This window comes from Hyaena hyaena, unplaced genomic scaffold, assembly GCF_003009895.1.
Source record: "Hyaena hyaena isolate Hyena2069 unplaced genomic scaffold, ASM300989v1 scaffold_0, whole genome shotgun sequence".
NCBI classification, from domain to species: Eukaryota; Metazoa; Chordata; class Mammalia; order Carnivora; family Hyaenidae; genus Hyaena; species Hyaena hyaena.
In genome coordinates this window covers 14901174-14925834 of record NW_024080632.1, presented here as the reverse complement: position 1 = coordinate 14925834, position 24661 = coordinate 14901174, and the positions used below count along the sequence as shown (strand labels likewise).

The 24661-nt window shown below is 57.4% G+C and overlaps 1 protein-coding gene across 1 annotated transcript in view; it reads right to left on the bottom strand.

The window, feature by feature from the left end:
- Positions 1-6519: 6519 nt before the first annotated feature.
- FAM222A (family with sequence similarity 222 member A) overlaps positions 6520-24661 on the bottom strand; it is a 56055-nt gene continuing 37913 nt past the window's right edge. The window contains exon 3 of the mRNA XM_039226372.1: positions 6520-9069. Coding sequence (XP_039082303.1) covers positions 7790-9069 — 1280 coding nt within the window. The 3' untranslated portion in view covers positions 6520-7789. The remainder of the gene's footprint in view (positions 9070-24661) is intronic.

Genomic DNA, 24661 nt, shown 5'->3' with positions numbered 1-24661 from the left:
GGGGCTTTTTTAAAAATCAAAAGCCATTTTCAGCCACACTGTTCATCTCCCCGGAACGCACACGTCTGACATTTCCGAATGTAATAATGTCGTTGCCGGCAGTCAACATGCCTCGCCCAGACGACGGTGTATTCGGATCATTTCAGTTGTTCGGACAGAGCCATTAAATACCCCAGGCCCCTGTTCATGCTGTTATTAAGTTTTGACTCCCTAGGGAAAGCATTCACATGAGAATCAAGCACCCCCTACCTTTTGTTTTTTAGGGGTTCAAAGCTGTCATGGACAATGGGGAGATCTTGGTTTGCTCAAGCTTATGAGGTGAAGTGAAAGTGGGGGTAGTGGCGGGGACAGAGGACAGGATGGAAAGGGTTCTGGCAGCCCAGCCCCCAGCCCAGGGAGGGCGGGCAGGCGGGGCATCTTCTGGTCTCGGAGGGAATTCAGAAAGGAGGAAGCATGGGAACATGGAGTGTTAGGCACTGTGCTCAGAGTTCCGCGTTTGCGTCTCAGGAACCATGTTTGGGAACCAAAGTACAGGTGTTTGGTGCCTTTCCAGAAGTCACGTGCCCTCTTCCTTCTCCACAGCACCTGTTTTGTTCAGAGTTCTTCACTCTGCTCCAGTCATGGGCTCCCCTGAGCCAAGCACTGTGACTCTACTTCCCTTACTAGGGCATTGGTAGAGGAATGGCCATGGGAACCAGTTCTGACCCATAAGACAAGTCTGCTAAAGGAAGAGGGGGCTTTTGGGAAAATAGGGAAATCTAGGAAGACAGTGTCTTCTCCTTTGCTGGGCACTCTCAGGTCTATGATGTGATGCCTGGAACTGCAGCAGCCATTTTGTGACCATGAAAGGACTTCGTGGAATAGAAGGATGAGAAAGGATCTTCGGTGATACCATCGAGCTGCTGAATTAACCAACTCTGGGGCTGCCCTAGCTTCGGGCTTCTTATGATCGTTTGAGACGCTCATTTTTCTTTCTCATTTAAACCAACGAGCCAGGGTTTCCTGCTACTTTGCCCAGATCAGAGTATATTTTTATCACGATTTTACAGGTGAAGAATGTGAAACCCAGTGAAGCGAACACCCAAGCATAAGAGCGCACAGCTCAGATGTGCTGGAGTCAGGGTTTGCCCCCTATCTTAGGAGATGAGCCCCTCCGGGAGGTTGGCGGGATTTTTTGTTTTTTTTACTTAAGTGTTTTGGCCTTTCCAAAGCATGTGCACGTTCCATTTCTCTGCAGTAATGGGCTGTGGTGGCTTCGAACATGAGGGGACAGTGGACGGTGGAGGGTGGTTGGAGCTGGGCCTTGAATCCAGGTGTCCAGATCCCAGCTAAGAGTCTTCCTAGCATCCCAAGATGCTCAGTGACATAAGAGAGTCCCGCCTGCTCTTAGCCCCCGTTGGTTTGGGATGCACCCACTGGATCCCACGCAGCAGCCTTTGGCCCCGAGCAGGGTGGGAACTGCGGATCCTGGAGACTGGCCACTAGGGGCCGCTGTGGTCACACCCAGGGACCTCCTCAGAGGAGGCCAGAGGGAACTTGGAACTAGCCAGCTTGGCCGGGAGGAACCCCTTCGCTGAGCTCCCCATTAGGTGTCCCACCACTTCCCAACAAGGAGAGAAGGTGGCCCAGATCTGCCTCTGGTAAGTCTAGACCCTGGTCACTGTGTGCCTGCAGGCAAGTTGCCTTCCCTCTCTGAACCTCACTTTTGTCATTTTCAAAATAGGGGTGCTCACTCCCACCTGTCACTCCCCCCTCTCGTCCTGGGGGTCCTTTCCCCTCTCTGGGCCTAGCTCAACACGGTGGACAAAGACTGACAGGATGTAGTGGCCATGGAATTGAGGCCCAGTGACTGCAGGCCAGGGTTGGATTCCAGTCGTTGCTCTGCTACAGATTAATTTGTCTTTGTGTTGTAACCGGGGAAACTGAGGGCCTCACATCACCAGAGAGAAGGACTTAGTTTCCCTAATTGCAGTACAAGAGGTAGGACTCAGTATTTCCCCAAGTATTTGTCCCTTGGGATATCAGTGGATAGAAACAAAAACTTAGGTAATCAAAAAAGTGAGGGCGGGCCCCTGGGTGGCCCAGTCGGTTAAGCGTCGGACTCTTGGTTTTGGCTCAGGTAGTGACCTCACAGTCCGTGAGTTCGATCCCGCGTTGGGCTCCCCACTGACAGCGTCGAGCCTGCTTGGAATTCTCTGTCTCTGTGTCTCTCTGCTCCTCCCTTGCTCGCAAGCATGCCTCTTTCTCTTTCTCTCAAAATTAAATAAATAAGGGCACCTGTGTGGCTTAGTTGTTTGAGCAACCGACTTCGGCTCAGGTCATGATCTTGCAGTTCTTGAGTTTGAGCACCACATTGGGCTCACTGCTGTCAGTGCAGAGCCCACTTGGGATCCTCCATCCCACCCTCCCTGCCCCTTCCCCACTCACTCGGGTCTCTCTCAAAACTAAATTTAAAAAATATTTACAAAATAAAGAACATAGGGGCGCCTGGGTGGCTAGTCTGTTAAGCATCTGACTTCATCGCAGGTCATGATCTCACAGTTCATGAGTTGGAGCCCCGTGTGGGGCTCTGTGTTGACCGCTGACAGCCTGGAGCCTCTCTCTCTCTCTCTGCCCCTCCCCTGCTTGTGCTCAGTCTCTTTCTCTCAAAAGAAATAAACGTTAATAAGCATCTGACTTCAGCTCAGGTCTTGATCTCAGTTTGTGAGTTCGAGCCCTGCGTTGGGCTCTCTGCTGACAGCTCCGTGCCTGGAGGCTGCTTCAGATTCTGTTTCCCTCTCTCTCTGCTCTTCCCCTGCAAACGCTCTCTCAAAAATGAATAAATGTTAAAGAAAATTAAAAGTAAATAAATAAACCTTTACGAAAAAGAACTAAAACATGTTAGGGAAATGGTGAGTTAAAAGAATGCCTTGCCTGCAGGACTTTTCAGAGCCTTTAATATGCTAATATGATTTGGGCCTCTCCAAGGTGCGGGGGAGGAGGATGCATCTGTTTTTCCGGAATTCTTTTTACCTGGAAAATCCACTTTCCAAGGTAAAAGCAGCCGGCATAAGTGATGACAGAAATAACACCCCTAACTTTTGGGGCATCTTCTCCAAAGCAGGCTCTACTCCCTAGGGGACTTGATCACCTGCTTCCTGTGTCCAGCCGCACATGGTGGTAATGTGGTAATATATCAGTCTCTTTATAGGGGAGAAATAGGCGGCTCCGAGAGGGGTGGTCACTTGCCAAAGGCCACGTGCTCGTGAGGGGCAGTGTCAGCCGTGGAACCAGGTCTGCCTGATCCTCAAACCGCTAGACCCCACTGCCCTCTCACAGGACCCTTTTGTCCCGTGATTCTGATCCCACATCAGCTGGTGACTTCCCGTCCTTCAGATGCCACGACCTCCTTTGACAGATCTGGAAGTGAGGCTCAGGGAGGCCACACAAGTCCCCCACAGGGGCACCTGTGGAGTCAAAGAGTTACTGAAGCCAGTGTTCCGGCCTCCTCCCTTCCTGCCACCGCTGGCCTAGCCAGCTGGCCATGGTGGTGATTTAAACAGACATCCAGGGTAGCTCTGTGCTGTCTTGACTCCTATGCCAGCCTCCAGGGCACTTTCCCACTTCCGCAGAGGGGAAACTGAGACAGGGCCAACCCCTGAACTTGGCCCGCAGCAGCCAGCGACCTGGAACATACGACCTGGAACATACCGTAGGGCTTCCAGCTGAGAGGGGGTGGGAGTGGGGGGTGTTCCCCGTGCACCCTGCCCCACTGTGTGGCTCCCTTAAAGGGCCCTCACAGCCCCTAGTTGGGCCTGGAAGGTAGAGCCCAGTCAGGGGCATGGGGGAGTGAAGGGTGTCTATTTAAAGTGTCCTCTGTACCAGACCCTCCGCTGAAATATGCGCCCAAGCGTTCAGGCCCCTCTGGGGCAGCTCTGATGTCTCTGTAAAGTGGAGGGATCTTGTAGCCCTGGTTAGCGAAGTAAGTGGCCAGAAGTCTCGAGGTTCTGGGCCAGCCTCGTGTGGCTGTGTGTGGGACAGGTCAGCTCCTCGGACTGTGAGCCCAAGGCAGCTAAATGGAGGAGGAGAAGCCGGGTGTGGCCAGGAGAGACTTGGAGACCGAGAAAGGCAGACCGCCCCCCCCTTCCCGCCCCTTCCCCCAGCATGCCGCCCTGCAGCCGGGCGTGGGACCCCAGGCTGGACCCGGGTCCTGGAGCCAGTGGCTGTACCGGGGGCACGGTGGCAGTGTACCGTTCTCCACAAAGTGTGGCAGTTCACAGGTCAGACTCTGAATCAGACAGGCCTGGGTTCTGTCCAGCTGCCTCTCCACCCTCCGTCCTCAGCTGACTCTGGGCAGCCTCACCCGGGACACGGGGGGGTGCACCGGTGTGGGGGCCAATGACCATGACGACTAATACTGGTTAGCGCCGAGCCCGGTGACGGGTGTGCCTAGGGTGACTGTGGGCGATTGCAGCACTGATAGTAACGTGGTCATCGCCTGTGCTGCAAGGCAACGATATTAAGGGCACACTGCTGTTGGCGGCATGTCGGCATGTCGGAATGGCGACTCCGGAAGGCTCTTTGTGCTCAGCCAGTTAGGCTCTGGGGAAGGAGCTGGGCCAAGGCGCCCGGGGAGCCGGTGCTGAGGTAGGGCCAGAAGCCCAGCCGGACCCCGGGGCCTGGCCCAGCCTGTGCTGGGGGGCACCGGCCCCACACCCCACGCGCACCTCCCAAAGAGGAGGCGGGCCCTCCATCCGAGTCTCCAAATCTCTGCAAATGGGAGGGACGCGGCTTGGATGCTGGCCCCAGCCTTGCCTCCGTGTGCTCCCCTGATGCCCAGCGTGCCTGGGCCTGGGGACCTGGGCACCCCAGAGACCACGCTGGCATGAAGGTGGCCCCTGGGAACAGCCGAGCCACAGGCCACCACCCAGCCCTGAACCTGGCCCTAGACGCTGTGGCTCTGCCCCTCTCCCAGACTCCAGAACGGTGCTTTTGTCCTTGAATTCCCTGTCTGGTTCAGGGTCACCCAGAGGAGCAAAGCCCCGACTCCAGCCTGCTTCTAGCTCCTTCCAGAGGCTGGGCCTGCTGGTCTGCCTGTCTCCAGGGGCCGTGGGCAGGCTGCAGCTGTGTGAGGGCGGAGGCTGCCTGAGCCAGGGTGGGGGCCTGATGCCACGACCCAGCTCCCTCTTACCCACTGTTCGTCCACCCATCCGTCCGTGAGGCCGTCGTCAGGTTCTTCCTTCTCATCCGTAAGATGGGGACGATCGTTACAGACCTGATCCAACTGTTGTGAGGCTCCATTTTGGGAGGTCAGAAAAGCGCTTTGTCAACTGCTGTTTGCATCCCACTTAGGATCACTTCCAGAGGCCTGCCTGGCAGCACTTTCTCAGCTGGTCGCCCAGCAGGACGCCAAGGCCGCTCCCAGGGCTTGAGGGTGATGTGCAGAAGGGCCTGGGTCCCGCCTGGCACCCACGTAGGGCTCCGAGCAAGGGGAAGGGAGGCCTGCATCAAACACACTGGGCGGGGGGCGGGTTGCCTGGGCAGCTCAGCAAGTGTCCCACTAGGGCTCAGCTCATGATCTCACAGCTCATGGGTTCGGGCCCTGCGACAGACTCTGTGCTATCAGCACACAGCCCGCTTCAGAAGCTCTGTCCCTCTCTCTCTCTTTCTCTCTGCCTCTCCCCAGCTCGCTCTCCCTCTCAAAAACATTTAAAAAATAATTTAGAAACTGAAAACAACAAAATCAAACTCCTCCCTGCCAGGGGATAGGGCAGAGACAGGATGTGAAGACGAGTCCATGCTGTGGAGGCCAAACCCCAACTTTTCAGAATTGCTGTGTGACCTTAGGCAGGTCACCCAACATCTCTGAGCCTCGGTTCCTTCCTCTCAGACACCTACTACCTTGTAAGGAAGTGGAGGCTCCGGTGAGGTACAGTGTACATGAAAACACCCAGCGCAAAGTTAAGTGCCTGATAAATGCCAAGGGTCCTGGGGTGCGATGGCCTCCTGCCGATCTCCGGGCAACCGGGGCCTGCGGTGGGTGTGTGTTGGGGCTGGCCAGGGAGAAGGTCACTGCCACAGCCACTTTGGCCTGCCTGCAGCCACCCTGCCCCAAGGAAGGTTGAGCGTGTCAGACACAGAGAAGCTGGGGAGGCATTTCCTGATGCGGGGAGACACCACCCCCAGACACCCCTGCACCATCCAGGGAATGGGCCCAGGGGCCCCGGCTCGGGTCCGTCTCAGCCACTCTGTACAGGAGTCGCTGGCCGTGCCCGGTGGCCTCCTGCCTGTGCGGACACGTAAACAGGGTAAATGACAGTGTCCGCCGTGAAAGAGCTGGAAAAGTAAACGAAACCCCGAATGCAGAGTGGCTGGTGGGTGCCAGAAGGTTCCTGGCCTGCTGCCCTGGGGCCCCGGGGCCCCAATCCCGGACGGCTGCAGGGAAGGCAGCCCGTTTTCCTCCCGAGGGCGGGAAGGGAGACAGAACAAAACAAGAGCTACAAAACAATTCCACAGCTGAGACACCATCTGTGTTTTCCTTTTTTTTTCTTTCTCTTCGTTTTTAAAACAATATAGTGCAGACTGCACTTCTCACAGTAGAATATAATGGTCAATTTTAGTATAAAAAAAAAACATTCTCAGAGATTTGTAAATGCACTTAGTGCTCGAACAGGCCTTGGAGAGATACAGTACCGCTTCCGGAGTGCCGGATGGGCCAGGACTGGGGGACTTCGAGCCTTGGGGACTTAACAGGGGTCCTTGCCTGCCCCCATGCCCGCCCCCCCCCCCCTTGATGGTGTGGGGCGGGCCTGGGAGGGCAGCTTGCAGGGAAGGCGTTGGACTGGATCTCCCAATGAAGACCAGTAGGTTGCCTCCTCGTTGGCTCTGAGGACAACCCCTGAGGAAGGCAGGGTAGGGTCCCTCTGACCAGTGCCTAAGATAGCAGGCCCACTGTTAGCCCCTGGGGTGCCTTTGTGCGAATAGGAAAATGGCGCCCCTTCCTCAAGATTCAGAAAACTGCCATAATAAATATACATGTCTAGGATGCAAATGGTGTCTCCTTGGATGAGGTGCCCTTGTGCAGTGCACAGCCTGGAGGGCTGTGCCCAGCAGCTCTGTAAGATGTGGAGAGAAGGGGGATGGTGGTAGTACGGGGCTTGGAGAGTGGGGATGGGGGTATAATTCTGTGTTGGGAAGAAATGGGAGGGGGAAGGAGAATCTAGAGGAGGAGGAGCAGGGGAGTGGTGGTCCTTGGAGCCTCTCAGAGTGGTCTTCACCTGGATTGGCCATTGGGGGTTGCTGCAGGCCCTGGAACTTCCTATACCCCGCCTCTCTGCTCCTTTTCCAGGAGACTGGGGAGCCCGTGGGGGGAGGAGCTCTCCGACCCCTGGGGGCTGTTCTGACCCCGCCCTGACTCTGGACCATCACATTTCCTCCAGTGTCCTGCCCTGGCCTGAGCCCCTCTCTCGGGAAAACCAGAAAGAACCATTCCTGTTTTAAAGTGGTTTCTCTCTCCCTGCCTCCACCAGCCTGGATGGAGGAAGTGGCGGGCGTCTGCAGCTGTCCCGGGCCCTCCCCGTGTCCTAGGGCAGCCGATGACAGCAGGGAGGGGCCTTGGGGAGCCAAGTTGCCCCGAGGCTCCCCATCAGGTGGCCGCGTGGCGGCAGCCAGCCCGGCTTCCCTGTGGGCACCCGCGGGCACTCGGGCACAGGGCGAGGCTGGGCGCCCCTGCGCACTACCCACCCTCTTCTGCGGCCTGCCTCCCTGCTCAGCGCCCTGTCCATCTGTCCGCGCGTCTGCCGGGCAGGCCTTATCTGTAGACGGGCAGGCGGATGTGGGCATGCTGGTGGTCGAGCAGCCGGGGCACAGCCACGGTCTCGTAGCCCTTGCCCAGCATCTGCTCCTTGATGCAGGGCGGCCGGATGTCATTGATGAGATACTCCAGCGACTGCAGGCTGCTGCTCAGCGCCGCCGTGTTGCACACGCTTTTGCTGGGCAGGCCGGAGAGGGCCTCCACGGGGGGCCCCGCCAGCTCCCGGGGCGCCCCCGGCCCCAGCTCAGTGACCGCCACGGCCGCCGCCGGGTTGTAGCAGTCGCTGGTGGGGGTCACCAGCACACTGTTCCAGGGGGCAGCGAAGTACTGGCCCACAGTGAAGCCGGTGGGCAGTCCCATGCCGCAGTTGAGGGGTGACCCGCTAGCCCGCTCGTACAGCCGCCCCCCGCAAGCCTCCGGGGACTTGCTGGCCACAGTGCTGCCGCTGTAGGCCCGCAGCGGCTGGGGAGGCGGCGGGGGCGGCTTCTGCGGCCACAGCAGGTAATCCAGGCCCCCGTCCGCGTACCCTGCAGGCTTCGTGGCCCCAGCCAACGTTAAGGCCGCCGTGCCGCCCTGGCCCAGCTCGGCCCCTTTGCGGCAGTCAGGCAGGCCTGCAGCAGCTGAGTAGGCCATGCCGGGGAAGCTGGGCACAGGGCCGTGCTTGGCCGGGCTGGGGTGGGGACCGGCTACGGCCTGGCAGGCGGCAGGCGCGGCGCCCGGGGCCTGGCACTGCTGGTTGAGCTGGTAGAGGATGCTGTGGATGGAGGGCAGGTTGGAAGGCGGCAGGGGCAGGCCGCGGCCAGGCAGGGGGATGACGGAGGCGGCGGTGGCGGCGGCAGCGGGCAGGCCCGGTGGTGGGGCAGGCGCCTCGGGCGGCTTGGGATAGGCCAGGGGCCCCAGAGCGCTGGGCGCCGGGTAGGGCGCGATGCCCACCTGCACGGCGGCTGGTGACAGCTTGGTCCGCTTGCCCTCGGCGCTCTTGAGCACGCTTTTGGCGGGCCCGGCCGGTGCCGCACTGCCGGAGGAGGAGACGGCGGCCTTGACGATGGCCAGCAGGCCCTGGTAGCCGGCGGAGTGCTGCGGGTAGGGGCTGTAGCGCTGGCCGCTGGTGTCATAACCGTTGACCGTGCGGCCCAGGTGCTTGTGCTGGGGCACCCGGATGTTGGTGGGGAAGATCTTGATGGACAGCGGGCTGTTGGCCACCTTCTCCGCGTAGGCGTCCAGCTCTGCCGGGCTCGGGTAGCGGGACGAATGCATGGAGCTGGCGGCTGTCTCGCCTGTGGGGACAAGCGGAGAGGAAAGCACGGGTGAGAGCTGGTCCCATGCTCCGGGGAGGCCGTGAGGCCACAGCCTGCCTCTCCCTCGTCCGGTTCCCCATTCGCCCCCCTTTGCTCCTCCGTGTGTCCCTTCTCAACTCCAAAGCTTCGAACTGGGTGAAAAGTACAGAAAGGAGAAGCTGAGCCTTCATGGACAGAACGCGCTGCAGCTGAGATGGGTCACCGCCAGTCCCCAGAAGTGTCCTGTGCGACTCTGCCCAAGTGCACAGCTGTCCTGACCTCTGTACACGCGGGAGGGAATCCTGCCACGCGTGCACACCCACATCGGCCTCTGCTGCTTAAGGTGTTTTGTGAGATTCGCTCAGGTGGCCGCGGTTCGCACCTCCTCACGGCCGTGTGGTCCTCGTGCGGGACTGTGCCACCGGCTACTCCTCCTTCCTACGGCTGGTGGCATTTGGGCGGTTTCCGGTTTGGGGCCGACGCCCATACCACCGCACTTGCTGGTGCGTGTGTCCAGTGAGTTCCCTTGGGACTGGGCACAGGGCGGGGACTCGGGCGGGTGAACATGCAGCTCTAGGAGAAGAGGCCCCACAGTTTGCCCATGGGCCTGTGCCAGGCCACGCTTCCCCACAGAGATCAGGAGTCCCGGGGGCGCCACACCTCACTGACGCTTGGCCCTTCCTCCTAGCTCTTCGTTATCCTCTCTGCACCTCCCTTTGCTCACATGTCAGATGGGATGATGGTGGCCTGCTGACCTCTATGGGACAGTTAAGCATGTTGCTGTGTGAACCAACAACAGACAGACAGGAGCGGCTCTATGGGCTTTCATTGGCTACTCACATCGCCTGCTTGATCAGTAGGCAGGTGAGGAGATATTTTAGCCACAATGGCTGTCTGGCCCGTCCCCAAACCTGCCTGTCACCTGCAAGGCGAGCGTGGTACCCACTGCGTTTTCTGCATGCTGTCATGGTAGGGCTGCACTGTGTGGGACAGGACGACTGTCCTACTGGTGCCCACCCTGCTCACCAGCAACCCTCCCCCTTCCATCCAGAGCCCCTCCTGGGCCGGAGGTGTTGCTCTGTGCTGCCTAGGACCCTCCTGAGGTAGGGAAAGGAGCGGGGGCCTGCAGGAGACAGGTGGGAAGGCTCCAGGGTTTGGAGCTGGCTGGGGGGAGCCTTGCCTAGTTGTGGGGCTTTGTGGCTTGCCTGACTGAGCCTCAGTTTCCCCACCTGTGGAACGGGGATCATGGCTGTCTGTCGCGCAGGGTGGCCTGGAGAGGTGGCTGTCAAGGAGCTGAGCACATAGTTGGAGTTGGGAGGCAGTGACCCGTCTGGGCCCTGGGGCAAGGGGCCCCTACAAGGTCTCCGCAACACGCTGCCTTTCTCCTGCCCCATGCCACCCCTGGAGCTGACCGGTGACTCCCAGGGGGGACTTGAGAATGGGGCTTCACCAGGCTGAGCCTCAGTTTCCTCATCTGTAAAATGGGAGGTGACACTGCCAGGAACACTGCCTCCCTGGGTGGCCGCGAACTCACAGGTCGTGTGTGGTGGAGGTGCTGGCAGAACCAGGCGCCCTCTGGGTGGGAGCGCTGACGACGCCCTCCCCATCTGCCTGTGCCTCCCTAGGGGGCAGGCAGGGGCTCCAGCTGCCCTTCCTTCGGACCAGCCCAGGGAGTCCTGGCACTGTGGCTGGGGTGGACTGCAGACCCCACCTCACCCCACATCCCATCCATCCAGAGCCTCACTCCCCCAGCCCCTTGTTGGGCCCCCAGCCTATCAGCAAGACATGTGCTGCGATGGGAAGGCTCGGGCATTTGGGGTTGCAGGCGGGATCCTCACCCAGCCGGGCTCTGAAAAGTGAGCTTTCTGGAAGAAAGAGCATCCCAGTGAAGGCCATGTCGAAAGGGGTGAGAGCAACATATTTCAGGCAGAAGAAACAGCACAGGCAGAGGTCCAGAGGTGAGGAAGCATGTCCCGAGTGGGAACTGTAAATAATAGGGAATGAGAGAAGCCTGGAGCAGGCATGTGGAGGAGAGAGAGGTGGCCTGGGCGGGGGGGGGGGCAATTCCAGAGGGGCCTCCTGGCCGCAGGGCAGTGGTCCTTCCCCAGTGGGCACACTGGCCACGTTTGGTGATGTATGTGGTCATTACAACTTGGCCCCCCCCATCCCTAAACATCCTGCAGCGCTCTCCCACAGAGAGCCCCGCCCCAGGCCATGGGCAGCCAGGGTAGGCTGCAGGGGAGGAGGGGCAGGGGTGCGCATGCGTGTTGCAAAGGTCATTTCCCTCTGCCCCAAGGTGCAGGAATGTGGCCTGACCTGCGCAGGGCAGTGGCGGCAGGGAGGGAAGAGTCAGGCGGCACTCAGCAGCCCACGGAGACTAGGGCAGTGCCCCTCCAGCCCTTGGGCATAATACGGGGCCGGGCAGGTGCAGCTGACCCCTGGCCGGCCACAGGCCCCCATCCTGACCCTGCCTGGGGCAGCCCCCTCCTAAGTGGCCTAAAATAAACTCGGTGTGGAGAATGGAAATGTCACTTTGGCCAACGGGGGAATCTTTCTCTGAGATTGGATTTAAACTACATTATACAAGCAATTTCATGGGCACTTAGCGCCGCTCGGAGAGTCCCACAAAAAAGGGACCAGCTCTTCATTTACCAGCCATAAATCAGCAGTTGCTATAATGAGCACAAAAATGTCACTTTTATGCAATTTTACAGATGAACAAAACTGGTGAAATTAACTGTGGTAACCTACTATAGTCAGCAAAAGCGGCTGCTGAGGAAAAAAAATTATATCTGTATGTATTTTTGTTCCTCTTAAACCCTCTTCCCAAGCAGGTTTCTGCCATTGTGGTGTGAAAACTCATTTGTCCTCACCATTATACTTTCATTTGGAGTTTATCTTGAGTATCCAATGAGCCACCAACTGTGAAAATGATTAAATCTACAAAATCTATCTAATGGATGGAATAAATTAGGTGTTTAAAACCTTTAAGAAGAAGAAGAGAGCGGGGGGGGGGGGGGGGGGGGGGGTGGAAATAAGTGCTGCCTGTTACTGGTTCCCATTCACGGAAAGGAGGAGCCGGTCTGGCCCCCTGCTGGCCAGCAGGGCGCCAGGAGGGCAGGCCAGTCCCTGCAGCACTTGTGGGAGTGGACGGAAGGCTGCCTTTCAGTAAGCGTGGAGTACGGGCTCAACTCTGTGCCTGTGGCTTTCCTTGACATCTCGTGCAGGGCACCTGACCGCTCTGAGAAGTGGGTGATGGTCCCTACTCGACAGATGAGGCAGCGGATGAGTCAGAGCATTTGGCAGGCAGCCACCAAGATGTGCCACACCCCTCTGCATCACTGTCACTTCTTGGTACTCACGCTTGTGTGCCATTTCCCCCTGCCTCCCCAAGTGGGGCTGACCCAGGTGACCTCTGAGGTCCTGTGGACCCAGCCAAGACCAGGTCATGGAGGCGCTGTGGCCTCCTCCTCCTCACTCACTGGGATCACTTGCTGCAGGGGAAGCAGCCCATGGAGAAGCCCACGGGGCAGCTGACTGGGGGCCTCCTGCCCACAGCCATGTGAGGCAGCCCTGGTCGAGCCTTCGGATGAGTGCCACCCCAGCCAGCATCCTGACTGCAGCTTCATGGAAGGCGCCCAGCAGAACTGCCCCACTCAGCATCTCCTGAGTCCCTGATCACAACCATGAGAGAGAACACATGTCTATACAGGTCTCAGGCCGCTAATGATGCAGCCAGTTACCCAGCAATAGACAGGAGAGACCCCTGTTTTACAGATGAGGATGTGAGCTCAGAGCTTCCTGAGACTATGCAATGGGTGAGGGGGCAGAGCTGAGATCTGGACCGGTGTGCCTTCCTTCCAGGTCTTCTTTCTAATCACCCCATGAGGCAGGCCACTCGAAGGGCTCTCCCTCTTCCACAGAACTGGGAGGGGGATAAGCCAAAGGAGGGACCCTGGAGTCAGCCTGGAGGCCCCGAGAGGCAGGAGGTGAGCCGTTGGAGGTCACAGGCCCGGCAGCTCTCCCCGCCCCCCCACTTTGCTGGCTGCTAGGGCCTGCTAGCTCGCGGTCCTGGGCAGCTCTTGCCTGGGCACGTGCTCAGGGCTCTTGGGTGTCTTGAATGGGAGGGTTTGGGTGGGGGCAGGGACGTGCCGCTGCAGGTCACCAGAGTCCCTGGTCCCAAGCCTGGCCTGGTGGCGCTGTGGCCACCACAGCTGCTACTTTAGGTCTTGTTCCTGAAGGGCTTTCTCCACACCCACTCCGGGTCCCTCAAACCCAGCCCCCACAGTTCAGTGCCTTGCACAGCCCCGCGTGGCCAGTATAATGACACAAAAAAGGCATCACAGATGGGACCAGCTGAGCCGTCTGTCTGTGGCGGGCTTCTAAGCAGTGGTAAGGATGGGGGGCGGGGGGAGCAGTGCTCACAGGGTTAATGGGTGGTAGGGGAGGGGGCCTGGTGGGGGGACCCCAGGGGGTCTCTCTTGGGTGCTACTCCCTCCCTGCCCTCTCTGATTCCCCCAGTCTGGGCTAGGCGGCCCCCTGGAGGCTCCATCAGTACCTGGGCTCAGTCACCACATGCCCTGGGCTTGTCCTCCCCCACCAGACTCAGGCTCCTTGAGCTGACTTGCTCACTGCTGCATCCCCAGTGTCTCCAGGACACATAGTAGGTGCTCAGGAATGTTCATTGAATGAATGAGGAAGCTGTGGCCAGACGGACCCATCCAGCCTGGGGGCCCCTGTTCCCTGCCGTCATGACACTTGGGAGGAACTAAGCCTCTCGGAAACCTCCCCTCAGCCCCACACCCACCGGATGCTTCCAGGGCCCTCGTCTATGCAGGCACTAGGCAGGGCTTTGGAGAAGCAGCGGTAACCAGAGCAAACCAGAGTCCCTGCTCTCAGGGAGCCAACAGTCTGGTGGGAGACAGTCCTACATACCACGTAAGGCAGCAACCTGCCCTGGGAATGGGGATGAAGCAGGTGTGGTAGCTTTAGAACACGCCTGCGACTTCTCTGGCACTCCTCCCACAAAGAGCAGAGGCCATGGTTCCTTTGCTCCAACAGGAAGTAATTGGGCAACGTGATTCTACTGAGTAGAGTGCAGCAGGCGCGGTGCCGTGTGGTCCTGCTGGGTTGTCACAGGCAGCGTGGCTTCGCCTGGAGACCAGTGTCTCGGGGTGTCCGGCCCCGGACCCCAGCCACTGTGCTTTGGCAAGTCCAGGTCATGTGGAAAGGCCACGTGTGGGTGTTTTACCAACCGCCGGCATCAACCACCTGGTATATGAGGAAGCAAGGCTCCAAAAGATTACATCCCCCAGCCTGTGCCCTGTCCATACTCCTGAGCATAGTAGGTGGCTGGTGGAGGCCACTGGGTTTTGGGGTGATTGGTTATGCAAGCACATGGACAGAAACAGCAGGGCACAGGGGCGGGGCGGACCTGGTTTAGTGTGGATCCGGGATCAGCGAGGGTGGGGCCTCTGATGATATGGCCTTTGGGGGAAGGTGGGAAGGTGACTGAGTGAGCCGTGCAGCTGGCTGACGAAGAGCAGTGTCTGCAGTGGGACAGCGAGCGCCGAGGCCAATGGGAGTGGACGAGGGGCGTCCGGGAAAGCAGAGGCAGCAGCGAAGGTTCGTAGAAGACGGACGGGGCGGCGCACTTGAGGGCCTGGGCTCTTGCTCCACAATGGGGGGGTGGGGACAAGAGGAAGGACGTGACTTCCCTTGAATTCTGACAGACCCCTTGGGCTACTGGGTGGAAAACAGGGCAGAGGAAGTCCTGGGAGCAGCCTGACTGTCCCCACGAGACGGCACACCCAGCAGGTCCTCAGCAGTGATGGATGTGCTTTGCTCGGCACTAAAACTTGGGTTCTAGATGGCTCTGACCAGGAGGGCAAACAGGTACGTGGAAAGAGGAGGTGACAGAAGGGCTCTCAAGAGCCCTCCATCTCTCTCCTTCCCTGAGGGGTGGGGGGTCAAATCAAGACTGAAGAAAAAAGCCCCAGGTGCCAGCATGGCCCTGCCTGATGAGGGGGCATTTTGTTTCTTCTCCGTGCTTTTCTGTAGTTGCCAGTGGCTGGCCGTGACCTTGTGTCGCTTTAGGGTGGGGGACAGGCGCACAGCTCTCCTTTCTCCCAGGGCCCTCCTGCCCTTGCCGTCTGCGTCACGAAGCCTGCTTCAAAGCCGCCGCCTCTTGCCTGGGCCTTGAGCAGCCTGAGGCCCTCCCTTTTCTCCCCCGTCCTGGCGCTGCCACTGTCCAGCTGCCCCTGCTCCCGGGCAGAGCATGGAGGGAGGCTGGCAGCCTTTGGAGGTTTTGGCAGGGGGGTAAACGTGGGCTGAGTCCCAGGCATCTGGGTTCAGATTCCGGCTCTGCCACACACTGACTGTGGCTTTGAGGGGGCTGCGACCCCTCTGGCAGCCTCAGTTTTCTCTTGTGTAAAATGGGGACGCTGCTGCTGTTGGCCTTGGAGAGTTTTTGTGAGGACCATGAAGGGGCCTGTCCTCAGTGGGCGCTATGGTTGCTGGTGGTGATGTCCTCACTAAAGCCCCCTCCACTGCCTCTCTGTAAATCCCTCCAGTGGGCCCCGGTTTTGTGAAGTCTGAACTGCTCAGGATGGCATTCGAGGCCCCAGCCATCAGACCCTGACCTCTCTCTGCAGCCCTCCTTCCTCACAGGCCCCCGGACACACACACACACGGTGGCCCCGCGGCCTCCTCTCACATGCCAACCACTGCTCTCTGTTGAGTGTGGGCCCGGGCCAGGCACTGTGCCAAACCCTTCCACCCCTGCACTTCTGAAGTCCTCACGGCAGCCTGGAAGGCAGCTCTGGGTTTCAGAAGAGGGAGGACATTCAAGGTACAGGGTGTCAAGCAGGGATTTTTGCTGAGGACTGAAGGACAGATGGGTTGGGAATGAGCCCGAAGGCCCAGGCGGGGCAGGGACCAGGTGCAGGGGGAGGCTGAGCCCTGCCCAGGGGCGTTCACCCTTGAAGCTCCATCACTGAGCCAGGCAAGCCATACACCTGGCGGGAAATGGCCCAAGGACCACCAGTTTGAGAGCTCTGGCCACACAGAAAGGATCTGTGAGCCAGGATCTGAGCCCTGGCCGTCGGTCCCCTGGGCCCCACAGTGGCTCGGGATGATTCTCGCACACTGATCTGCTTTCCATCGGTAACCAAATCCCCCCTGGTCCTTTAGAGCCCGGCTGGACTGCGGTCTCCTGTGCTCCCCTCCCGCAGACACCCAACTCATCCAGTCTGTGTCCATCTGTCTCCCACACCCTGAGACACCTCGGGGTCCTCCATGCTTCCTGATTGAGGGTGGTCAGCCTGGGGTCGGGTGGAATTGCCCCTACAAGTGCCTGGAGCACAGAAGGTCCTGAATTCCGTGCTGGGAGAATGAAGTACGAAGGGCTGCTCACAACCGCCCTGGGTGGCTGGCTCGGCGCTCCACATCTCTGCCCGGATGTGCCCCCGCCCCCACAGCGTGCTCCCCATGTCTTAACGGCCTGTTGACCTTTCTCCTGGGCTAGGGACTGAGGCCAGGCCCTGCACTCCCTCGCCACCCTGACGCCTGAAAGACATGTGGTGCCATGGCAGGTGCTGGGAAAGTGCTGCAGAGTCCAGAGAATTCCCTGTTCTGAGGCCTCCCAGAGGCTGAGGGGCAGCAGGCAGACAGAACCCAACTCCTGCAGCAGCACGGAAACAAAGGCACCCACCCTGTGAGCTGGGCTGCCCTGCCCCGCGGCCCCCATTAAGGGAAATTTAAAAGGCTGGCTGGAAGTGCGGACGAGCCCATCACTGCCATTACGTTAATGTTATGGGCCTTTTACAGGTGCGTTAACGAGACGTGGTTATTAACGAGTATATTAAGCCAATTAAAAGCAGCCCTTTGAGTGGGATTTAATGTTGCTACAGGGAGACAGGAGAGCGGGACTCCGCGGCACTGCGAGGACGGGAGAGGGAGGGGTGCAGGGTCGGGGCTCTGCCGGAGAGCCCACAGGGGGCACAGGTGCACAGCTCTGGTGGGAGTCAGGCCGTGGTGGACAGACGCGGAGCGTCACCACTTGCTGTGGGTGACCTTGGGTGGGCCACTTGACGTAACGCTGCTTCTCATCATTAAGGGGATGAAGGAGTGGACAGATCACAAGAGGCTGAAGTCCACGTGGTACTCTGCCCTGTAAGGTGTGCGGTACCGGCTCACCAAGGGGCAGGTTGGGGAGGGCGTGGTGGGGGGAGAGCCGCCCCAGGCACCTCCCAAGGCGACAGGCTGGTCCCTCCAGGGGCCATCCCGCCGAACTCAGGCTCCTGCTGGTCCATGGGACACAGTCGTGTGGAAGCTGCTCCCCTGGTGGGCCCTGGAGTTTGTGACCGTGCAATGGACCTCACTGTAGCCGTCCTGTAGGGGGAGAGGGAGGGCGAAAGGTACGCCAGGCACACAGTAGGCGTTCAGCAAATGCCATCTTTCTCCTGCGGTTGCAGATTTTGCTGTTGCCTCGTGCCTTCAGGCTTAGGAAGCCACAGCGGGCATTACATTGTTGAAATGGGGGGAGGGGTGTGCTGGGCTGCTCAGGGAGCAAGGGGTCCCTGAACACAGGGCCTGGCCCAAGCCCACAGGGAGGAGCATCCCGCATCTGCATTCCCCTTTGCTGCCGACACTCTGCCCTTGGAGGTGGCAGCCTCCTGAATGCTCAATTAACGTGACACTAATTAGCTGGTGGCACCGGCAGAATCCCTAATGAGGCCGCCCAGGAAGGGGGTGGGGGTACGTGGGGAAGGCGGCCGGGCCAGGGCAGATGCAGCTGTTCTCTGGCCTCCGCTGGGGGGGATGTGGAGAGGGACAGTGGTGGCAGCCAGCAACCCTGACCTCCCCCAGCCCCAGTGCACTGACCAGAGTATGAGTCCCAGTGCCCCCATTACCAGCTGGGTGACCTCAGGGAGGTGACCGCAGCTCCCCGGCCTCCATTTGTCCTATGGGAACAGGGTGAAGGAGGATTAAATGAGAAATCTTGGTACCTAGTGGGTGGTCAGAAAAGGCCGGCCCCCTGCCTTCCAGCTCTTTCCCGGCCAGACTAGGCTGTGCAGGGTCGTGGTTGTCACTGGGCACTACACAGAGGAGCCCCTCATCCTCTAACTGTGTGTGCGCACACGCAGGCACACACACACTCACATCCTCAGGGGCAAACACTGGAGCCACCTGTGCCCAGATATTCAGGGACATCCTGTCCACAAAGACCGGCAGGTGCTCACAGCACACGTGGGTGTCCACACACACCTCCCCGGCCCTGTGGTGGCTGCGGTGGCCCTGCAGGCAGGGCTGGGCTTTAATCCCGCCCCAGCTGGACCTTCCTGCCTCTCCTCTCCCCTTCCCTTGCCTGCTCCCTGGCTGGCTTCTGACAGCCTACTTCTCACTGTCTCCCAGTACCCAGAGCCTGGCCTCGCCGGCTCCCCGGCCCACCCGCGGCACTGCTGCCTGCCCAGTGCCCTTTAGAACTGCTGCCTCGTCCCTCCTCTTCCTGGCCATATGCACACCCCTGTCTGTCTCCATCCAGGACCTCGTTGGTCTGACTCATCTCCCCTTCCCTCCGCACACACCCTGCCCCCCGCCCCCCCTCCCCCTCCCCATTGCTGTCTCTCTGCAGCCGAGTCCCTGGCTCTCTCTACTCTGGATACTGGTCCCTTATAAGCACTGCAGACACCCTCTATTTTTGTCTAGTCTTGACTTTTTTATGGTATATTTTGCCAAGCTGCAGTTTTTAATTTTAACGCTGTCCAGAGTGTTTCCTTTATTTGCGCTTTCTTCCCCCTCTCCATTTGCAAATCTTTCCTGGGTGATACTCTCCATCATTTTCTTCAAAGAGGGATAAGGTTTTGCACTCCCTGGGACCAGGTTTTAAGCCTGTCTGGAACTCCTTTTGCTGTGTGGTGTGAGGTAGGGCTCCAGCGTCTTTCATTCCCGCACCGGCAAGGCCTGCTTTGTCCCAGACTCAGCTCACATGCACACTGACCCATTTCTAGATGTTCTGCTCCCTGCCTTGGTTCTCTCTGGCCCTGTGCTGACCACACCACCTCAGCCATGAAGCCATAGAGGTACTAGCCCGGTCCCCTGTCCTTATACTATTTTGGTAAGAACAAAAGGCCAAGCATGGGCAAGGTACCTCTGACAAAGTCAGCCTTTCAAATTATACACTCCCTCCCTGCCCCATCACACACATGGTCAGGAGGACCGGTTGACTTTTCCCGTACCGAAACTCTGTCCGTGTGCGTAATCTACGTCCACATTTATTTAGGTATTTAAAAAATATCACTGGATTGGGGCGCCTGGGTGGCTCAGTAATTTAAGCATCTGATTTCAGCTCAGGTCATGATCTTGAGGCTCGTGAGTTCAAGCCCCACATCAGGCTCTCTCAGTGCAGAGCCTGTTTCGGATCCTCTGTCTCTACCCCTCCCCCCCATAATAAACATTAAAAAAATATGTATCACTGGGGACACCTGGTGGCTCAGTCAGTTGAGCATCTGTCTTCAGCTCAGGTCATGATCTGGTGGTTCATGAGTTGGATCCTCACAACAGGCTCACTGCTGTCAGTGTAAAGCCCGCTTCAGATCCTCTGTCTCCCTCTTTTTCTTTCCCTCCCCTGCTTGTGCTCTCTCAAAAATAAAAACATTTTAGGGGCGCCTGGGTGGCTTAGTCGGTTGAGTGTCCGACTTTCACTTAGGTCATGATCTCGCGGTTTGTGGGTTCGAGCCCCGCGTTGGGCTCTGTGCTGACTGCCAGCTCGGAGCCTGGAGCCTATTTCAGAGTCTGTGACTCCCTCTCTCTCTGACCCTCCCTTGCTCACGCTGTCTCTCTCTCTCTCCTAGAAATAAATAAACATTAAAAAAAATAAAAATAAAAACATTTAAAAAAAATCACTGAATGTATTTAAATTTTTCTCCACAAAGGTCATTTACCTCTTGTATCAATTTATTTTAGTTCCTCAATAAATTGTAACGGTACCATAACTTGGATAAAGCGGACAATTCCCAGAAAGACGCAAACTACCTGTCTGACGTAAGAAGAAACAGAGACTCTGAACGGACCTGAAACAAATAACAAGGCTGAGCTGGTAATCAGAATACCACCCACAAATCGAAGCCACAGTGAGCGAGCACGTTGTGCCCAGCAGGATGGCTGGAGTCAGAAAGCCACGTGGTGGTTTGGGTGAAGATGTGGAGAAATGGGAAGCCGGTGCGGTGCTGGGGGTCATGTCGGAGAGCACAACCACCCAGAAACGGTTCAGGCACTTCCTCAGGGAGCTACACACGGAGGGGCGCCTGGGTGGCGCAGGCAGCTAAACGTCCAACTTCGGCTCAGGTCATGATCTCACCATTTGTGAGTTCAAGCCCCGCGTCGGGCTCTGTGCTGACAGCTAGCTCAGTGCCTGGAGCCTGCTTCAGATCCTGTGTCTCCCTCTCTCTCTACCCCTCTCCCACTCACACTTGGTCTCTGTCAAAAGTAAACATTAAAAAAAATTTTTATTATTATTAAAGTTAAACACAGAATTGCCACGTGCCCAAGCAATACCACTCTTAGGTTTACATGCGAGAAAAATGAAAACCTACGTCCCCATGAAAACTTGTACATGAACCTTCCAAGGGGCATTTCACAACATTGCCCCTGAAGTGGAAACAACCCAAAGCCTTGTCAGCTGATAAAAACATGACCCAGCCACATGATGGAATATTATTCAGTAGTGACAGGGAACCGAGTACTGACACCTGCTACTTCGTGGATCAACCCTGAACACACAGAAGTGAAAACAGCTGGACACGAAAGGCCACACAGTGTAAGATTCCATTTATGCAGAACATCAGAGAGGGGCAAAGGCCGAGACAGAAAGTAGGTCGGGGAGTTTGTCGGGGAGTTTTGTGGTTGCCTCCAGCTGTAAGGGGGCTGCGAGAAACGGGGACCGGCTGGGGATGGGTGTGGGGTTTCTGTCTGGGGTGATGAGGAAACATTTGGAAATGTAACAGTGGTGAGGGCTGCACAACCCTGTGAATGTGGAAAGTATTCGCTAGTGCGCTCTGAATGAATGAGTTGTACAGTGTATGTTACCATCAGCATAAAGCTGTTGCCAAAAAAAATTTGTAATAGTATCTTTTTTTTAAAAATGTACTTTCCAGCTTCTAGTATTGGGTGTAGGGTAGGAGCCAGCAAACCACGGTGTACAGGCCAAGCCTGGCCGGCTGCCTGTTTTTGTAAATAAAGTTTTATTGGAACACGGCCATGCCGACTCATTTCTGTGAGTCCGTGGCTGTTTTTGTGCCACCCTGTGATGGGATTGAAGGAGTTACCATAGACACTACAAGGTCTGCAGGGAGGAAAATACCAGAAAAGTTCCAGAAAACATTTGGCAGCTCCTGTTGTCAGGGAACACGACTGCATCCGCACGGTGCTCTTCTAGCTGCTTGGGGGCTTACTGGGTAGTCAGGTTTCCTTCTTCCTAATCCTGGTAACTAACTTCCTTTCCTCAGTCTCACTGAGCTGGCCGCGACCTCTGGGCCATGTGGAAGGCGGCCATGTGGACCTTCGCCCTCCTCTGCTTTTAGCAGCCCTCAGGGTGCTCTGCTATGGCTTGTGGCTGTGCCGTCGCACAGGAAGCTGCCTACCTTCCTACTTTGTAAGAGCTGGGTTTACCTGGTGAATTATGGAAGGAGCTCACTTGTGGCCCCTCGTGTCTGAGCCCCCCCCTCGCGCCTAGGCATGGTTCCTGTGGCGGGGGTGGCACCGGACCTTCCTTCTGTCCCTGGGCTGCACTCCGTGACAGCTACCTAATTGAATCTGCTACCAGAGGTTTGTTTTTAATTTTATTGGAATTTTAAATTGCTTTGTTTCTTCCGTCTTTTATTCATGCCAGGGGAAGCAGGTGCCCCGGCAGGAATGCTCAGGGGGCTGTGGTTCCAGCCTTTGGGGGTCAGGGTTGGGGGGGTTAAGGGGTGAGAACTGGGGAGAAGAGCCTCTCCCTGCTCCTCCTGGGTTAGCAAGCCCTTCTTTCTGTGAATGTGAGAGGGCCCAGGAACCTCCTGTCTCTCTGTGGGCGTGGGGAGGGGGGTCCCACCCTCTAGGGGGAGGGGCAGGTAAAGTGTTCCTGCTCCCAGGCCCTGGGGGTCCTCTCCCGTTATCTTCACATCACAGTGGAGTTAACAGGCCCACAGGGCCAGCTCCTCACTCGCCCAAGAGCACACACGCCCCATTCACGGTGCAGCCAGGATTTGATCCCCAGACTGTCTTGGTCTCAAGCCTGTGCCCTGGGGGCTCATGGGAAGGAGGGCAGGTTGGGTACACTACTCTCACCTACAGAGGAGCCAGAGTGGTGGCTCCCATCAGTCTCCCGGGCCGCGGCCTCTGCCGCTCCCGTCTCAGATGGCAGGTCCCCGAGCGCCACCCCCAGGCTCCCACGGTGCGTCGCTGGGGCTCTCGGCACAGAATGTACTTAGAGCGGCGGTGACTCAGAGTTGATGTATCAACACCATGATGGGAAAAGTCAAATATTTATTAGCAGGGAAGGCCCTGAGCAGCTGAGGAAAAACAGGGCTTCTGTCCCAGGTGTGGGCAGGTCCTGTTGGGGACCCAGGGACTCTGGGCAGCTGGGAGAAGCCCAAGATCTTAGGCCTGAGGTAGAGGAGGGGAAATGGACCCCTGCCCACCATGTGCGCGTGCGCACGCAAACACACACACACACACCTCTTTTTCTTTCTTTCCAGGTCACTTTCTCCAGGCACCTGGCATAGGCTCCTGGACATAGGGCCACCCACACTCCCGACTCCTCTAGCTGTCTGGCCTCAGGTCCCAGAAAGGTATGTGGTTTGCTGGCTGTGTTCTGGGCATATGTGGTTGCCGCGCCTTGTGCAGCCCTGTGTTGTTAGGCCGCTCTGATCCCATTTTACAGGAACGGAGGGCGGGATGCTCAGATGGGGCCATGTCTTCCCCCGACCAGGCTTCTGACATTTTATGGTCACAGGTGGTCAGAGCTGGATGGCTTCTCGGGTCCACCTGACCTGACCCCTTGCTTTACAGAAGGGAGAACACCGGCCCTGAGAGGCTGACCAACTTGTCTAAGGTCACACTGCACATGGCCCAGTTGAGACCATTCTCCTGTGTTAAGAAATGCAGCACATGGGGCGCCTGGGTGGCTTAGTCGGTTGAGCGTCCGACTTTCGCTTAGGTCATGATCTCGCGGTTCGTGGGTTCAAGCCCCGTGTTGGGCTCTGTGCTGACTGCCAGCTCAGAGCCTGGAGCCTATTTTGGAGTCTGTATCTCCCTCTCTCTCTGACCCTCCCCTGTTCATGCTGTCTCTCTCTCTCTCTCTCCTAGAAATTAAAAAAAAAAAGTTTCTACTTTATTTATTTATTTATTTTTAATGTTTTATTTATTTTTAGGAGAGAGAGAGAGAGAGAGACAGTGTGAGCAGGGGAGGGTCAGAGAGAGAGGGAGTCACAGGCTGAAACAGGCTCCACGCTCTGAGCTGGCAGTCAACACAGAGCCCGATGTGGGGCTTGAACCCACGAACCGCGAGATCATGACCTAAGCGAAAGTCGGACGCTTAACTGACTAAGCCACCCAGGCACCCCAAAAGTTTCTACTTTAAAAAAAAAAAAAAAAGGAAATGCAGCACAGCCTGCAGTCCAGTCACAGAGCTCAGGGAGGGCCCTTTCTGTCTCCCTTCCTCCCGAGGGGCCGCAGGCACTAGGGGTCTGCCCAGGGCCTGACTGCCCCAAAGTCATGCCCAGGAATAAAGGGCAGGAGACTCCTCTGCCAGTTGTCCAGGCCTTGACCAGCAGCAGGGCACCCAATTCAATTTACTTATCTCCCTTCCTGCCTCCCTCTTTCCTGTGCTTTTCAATTACAGGCAGAGTCCATGTCTTTTCTAATAAGTACAAAGATGTCAAAGGGTCTGATGTCCTTGGTGGCCCTCCCCACTGTCCGGTACAAGCCTTGCAGCAGAAGGATGTACTAGTCCAGGCCATCATGCCTAGCTAGCTGCACGGGAGCAGTCAGGGGTGAAAACACACGTCCTTTGGGTCAGTAAGTTCACCCTGGAGAAATATATATATATTTTCACAGATACACATACACGTACAAAGATTTCATTCCAGCACCGTTCAGGACAGCAAGAGACTAGAAACAACCTAAATGTCCATCAGCAGAGGGATGGTTAGACATGTTATTCTTCGTCCATGTAACAATACCATGTGGCTGGTAGAAGGGATGAAGGTATTCCTTCTATGAGATGGTGACGAATTGCCAGGATGCACTGGTAAGGAAAAAAGGCAAGGGACTGAGAAGGGGGGATGTATGAGGGCTACTGATTGCTTCTCCTGCATGTGTGTCTTTTTCAGGAGGGTATTTGTGAAGCTGCTAACAGTGGTTTCCTCTGGGAAAGAGAGTTTTCATTTTAAATTCTTGCTCTTTGTGAATTGGATGCCATGGACAGTCTATTTGGTGAAGTACTTAATTTAACAAAAGAGAGCATGTTCTCCCTGGAGGTCATATAAAGGAGTGAAGGGGACTGTGCATGAAAAACATTCCTTGAAACCAAAGCTCCCCTCCCCCAATTATC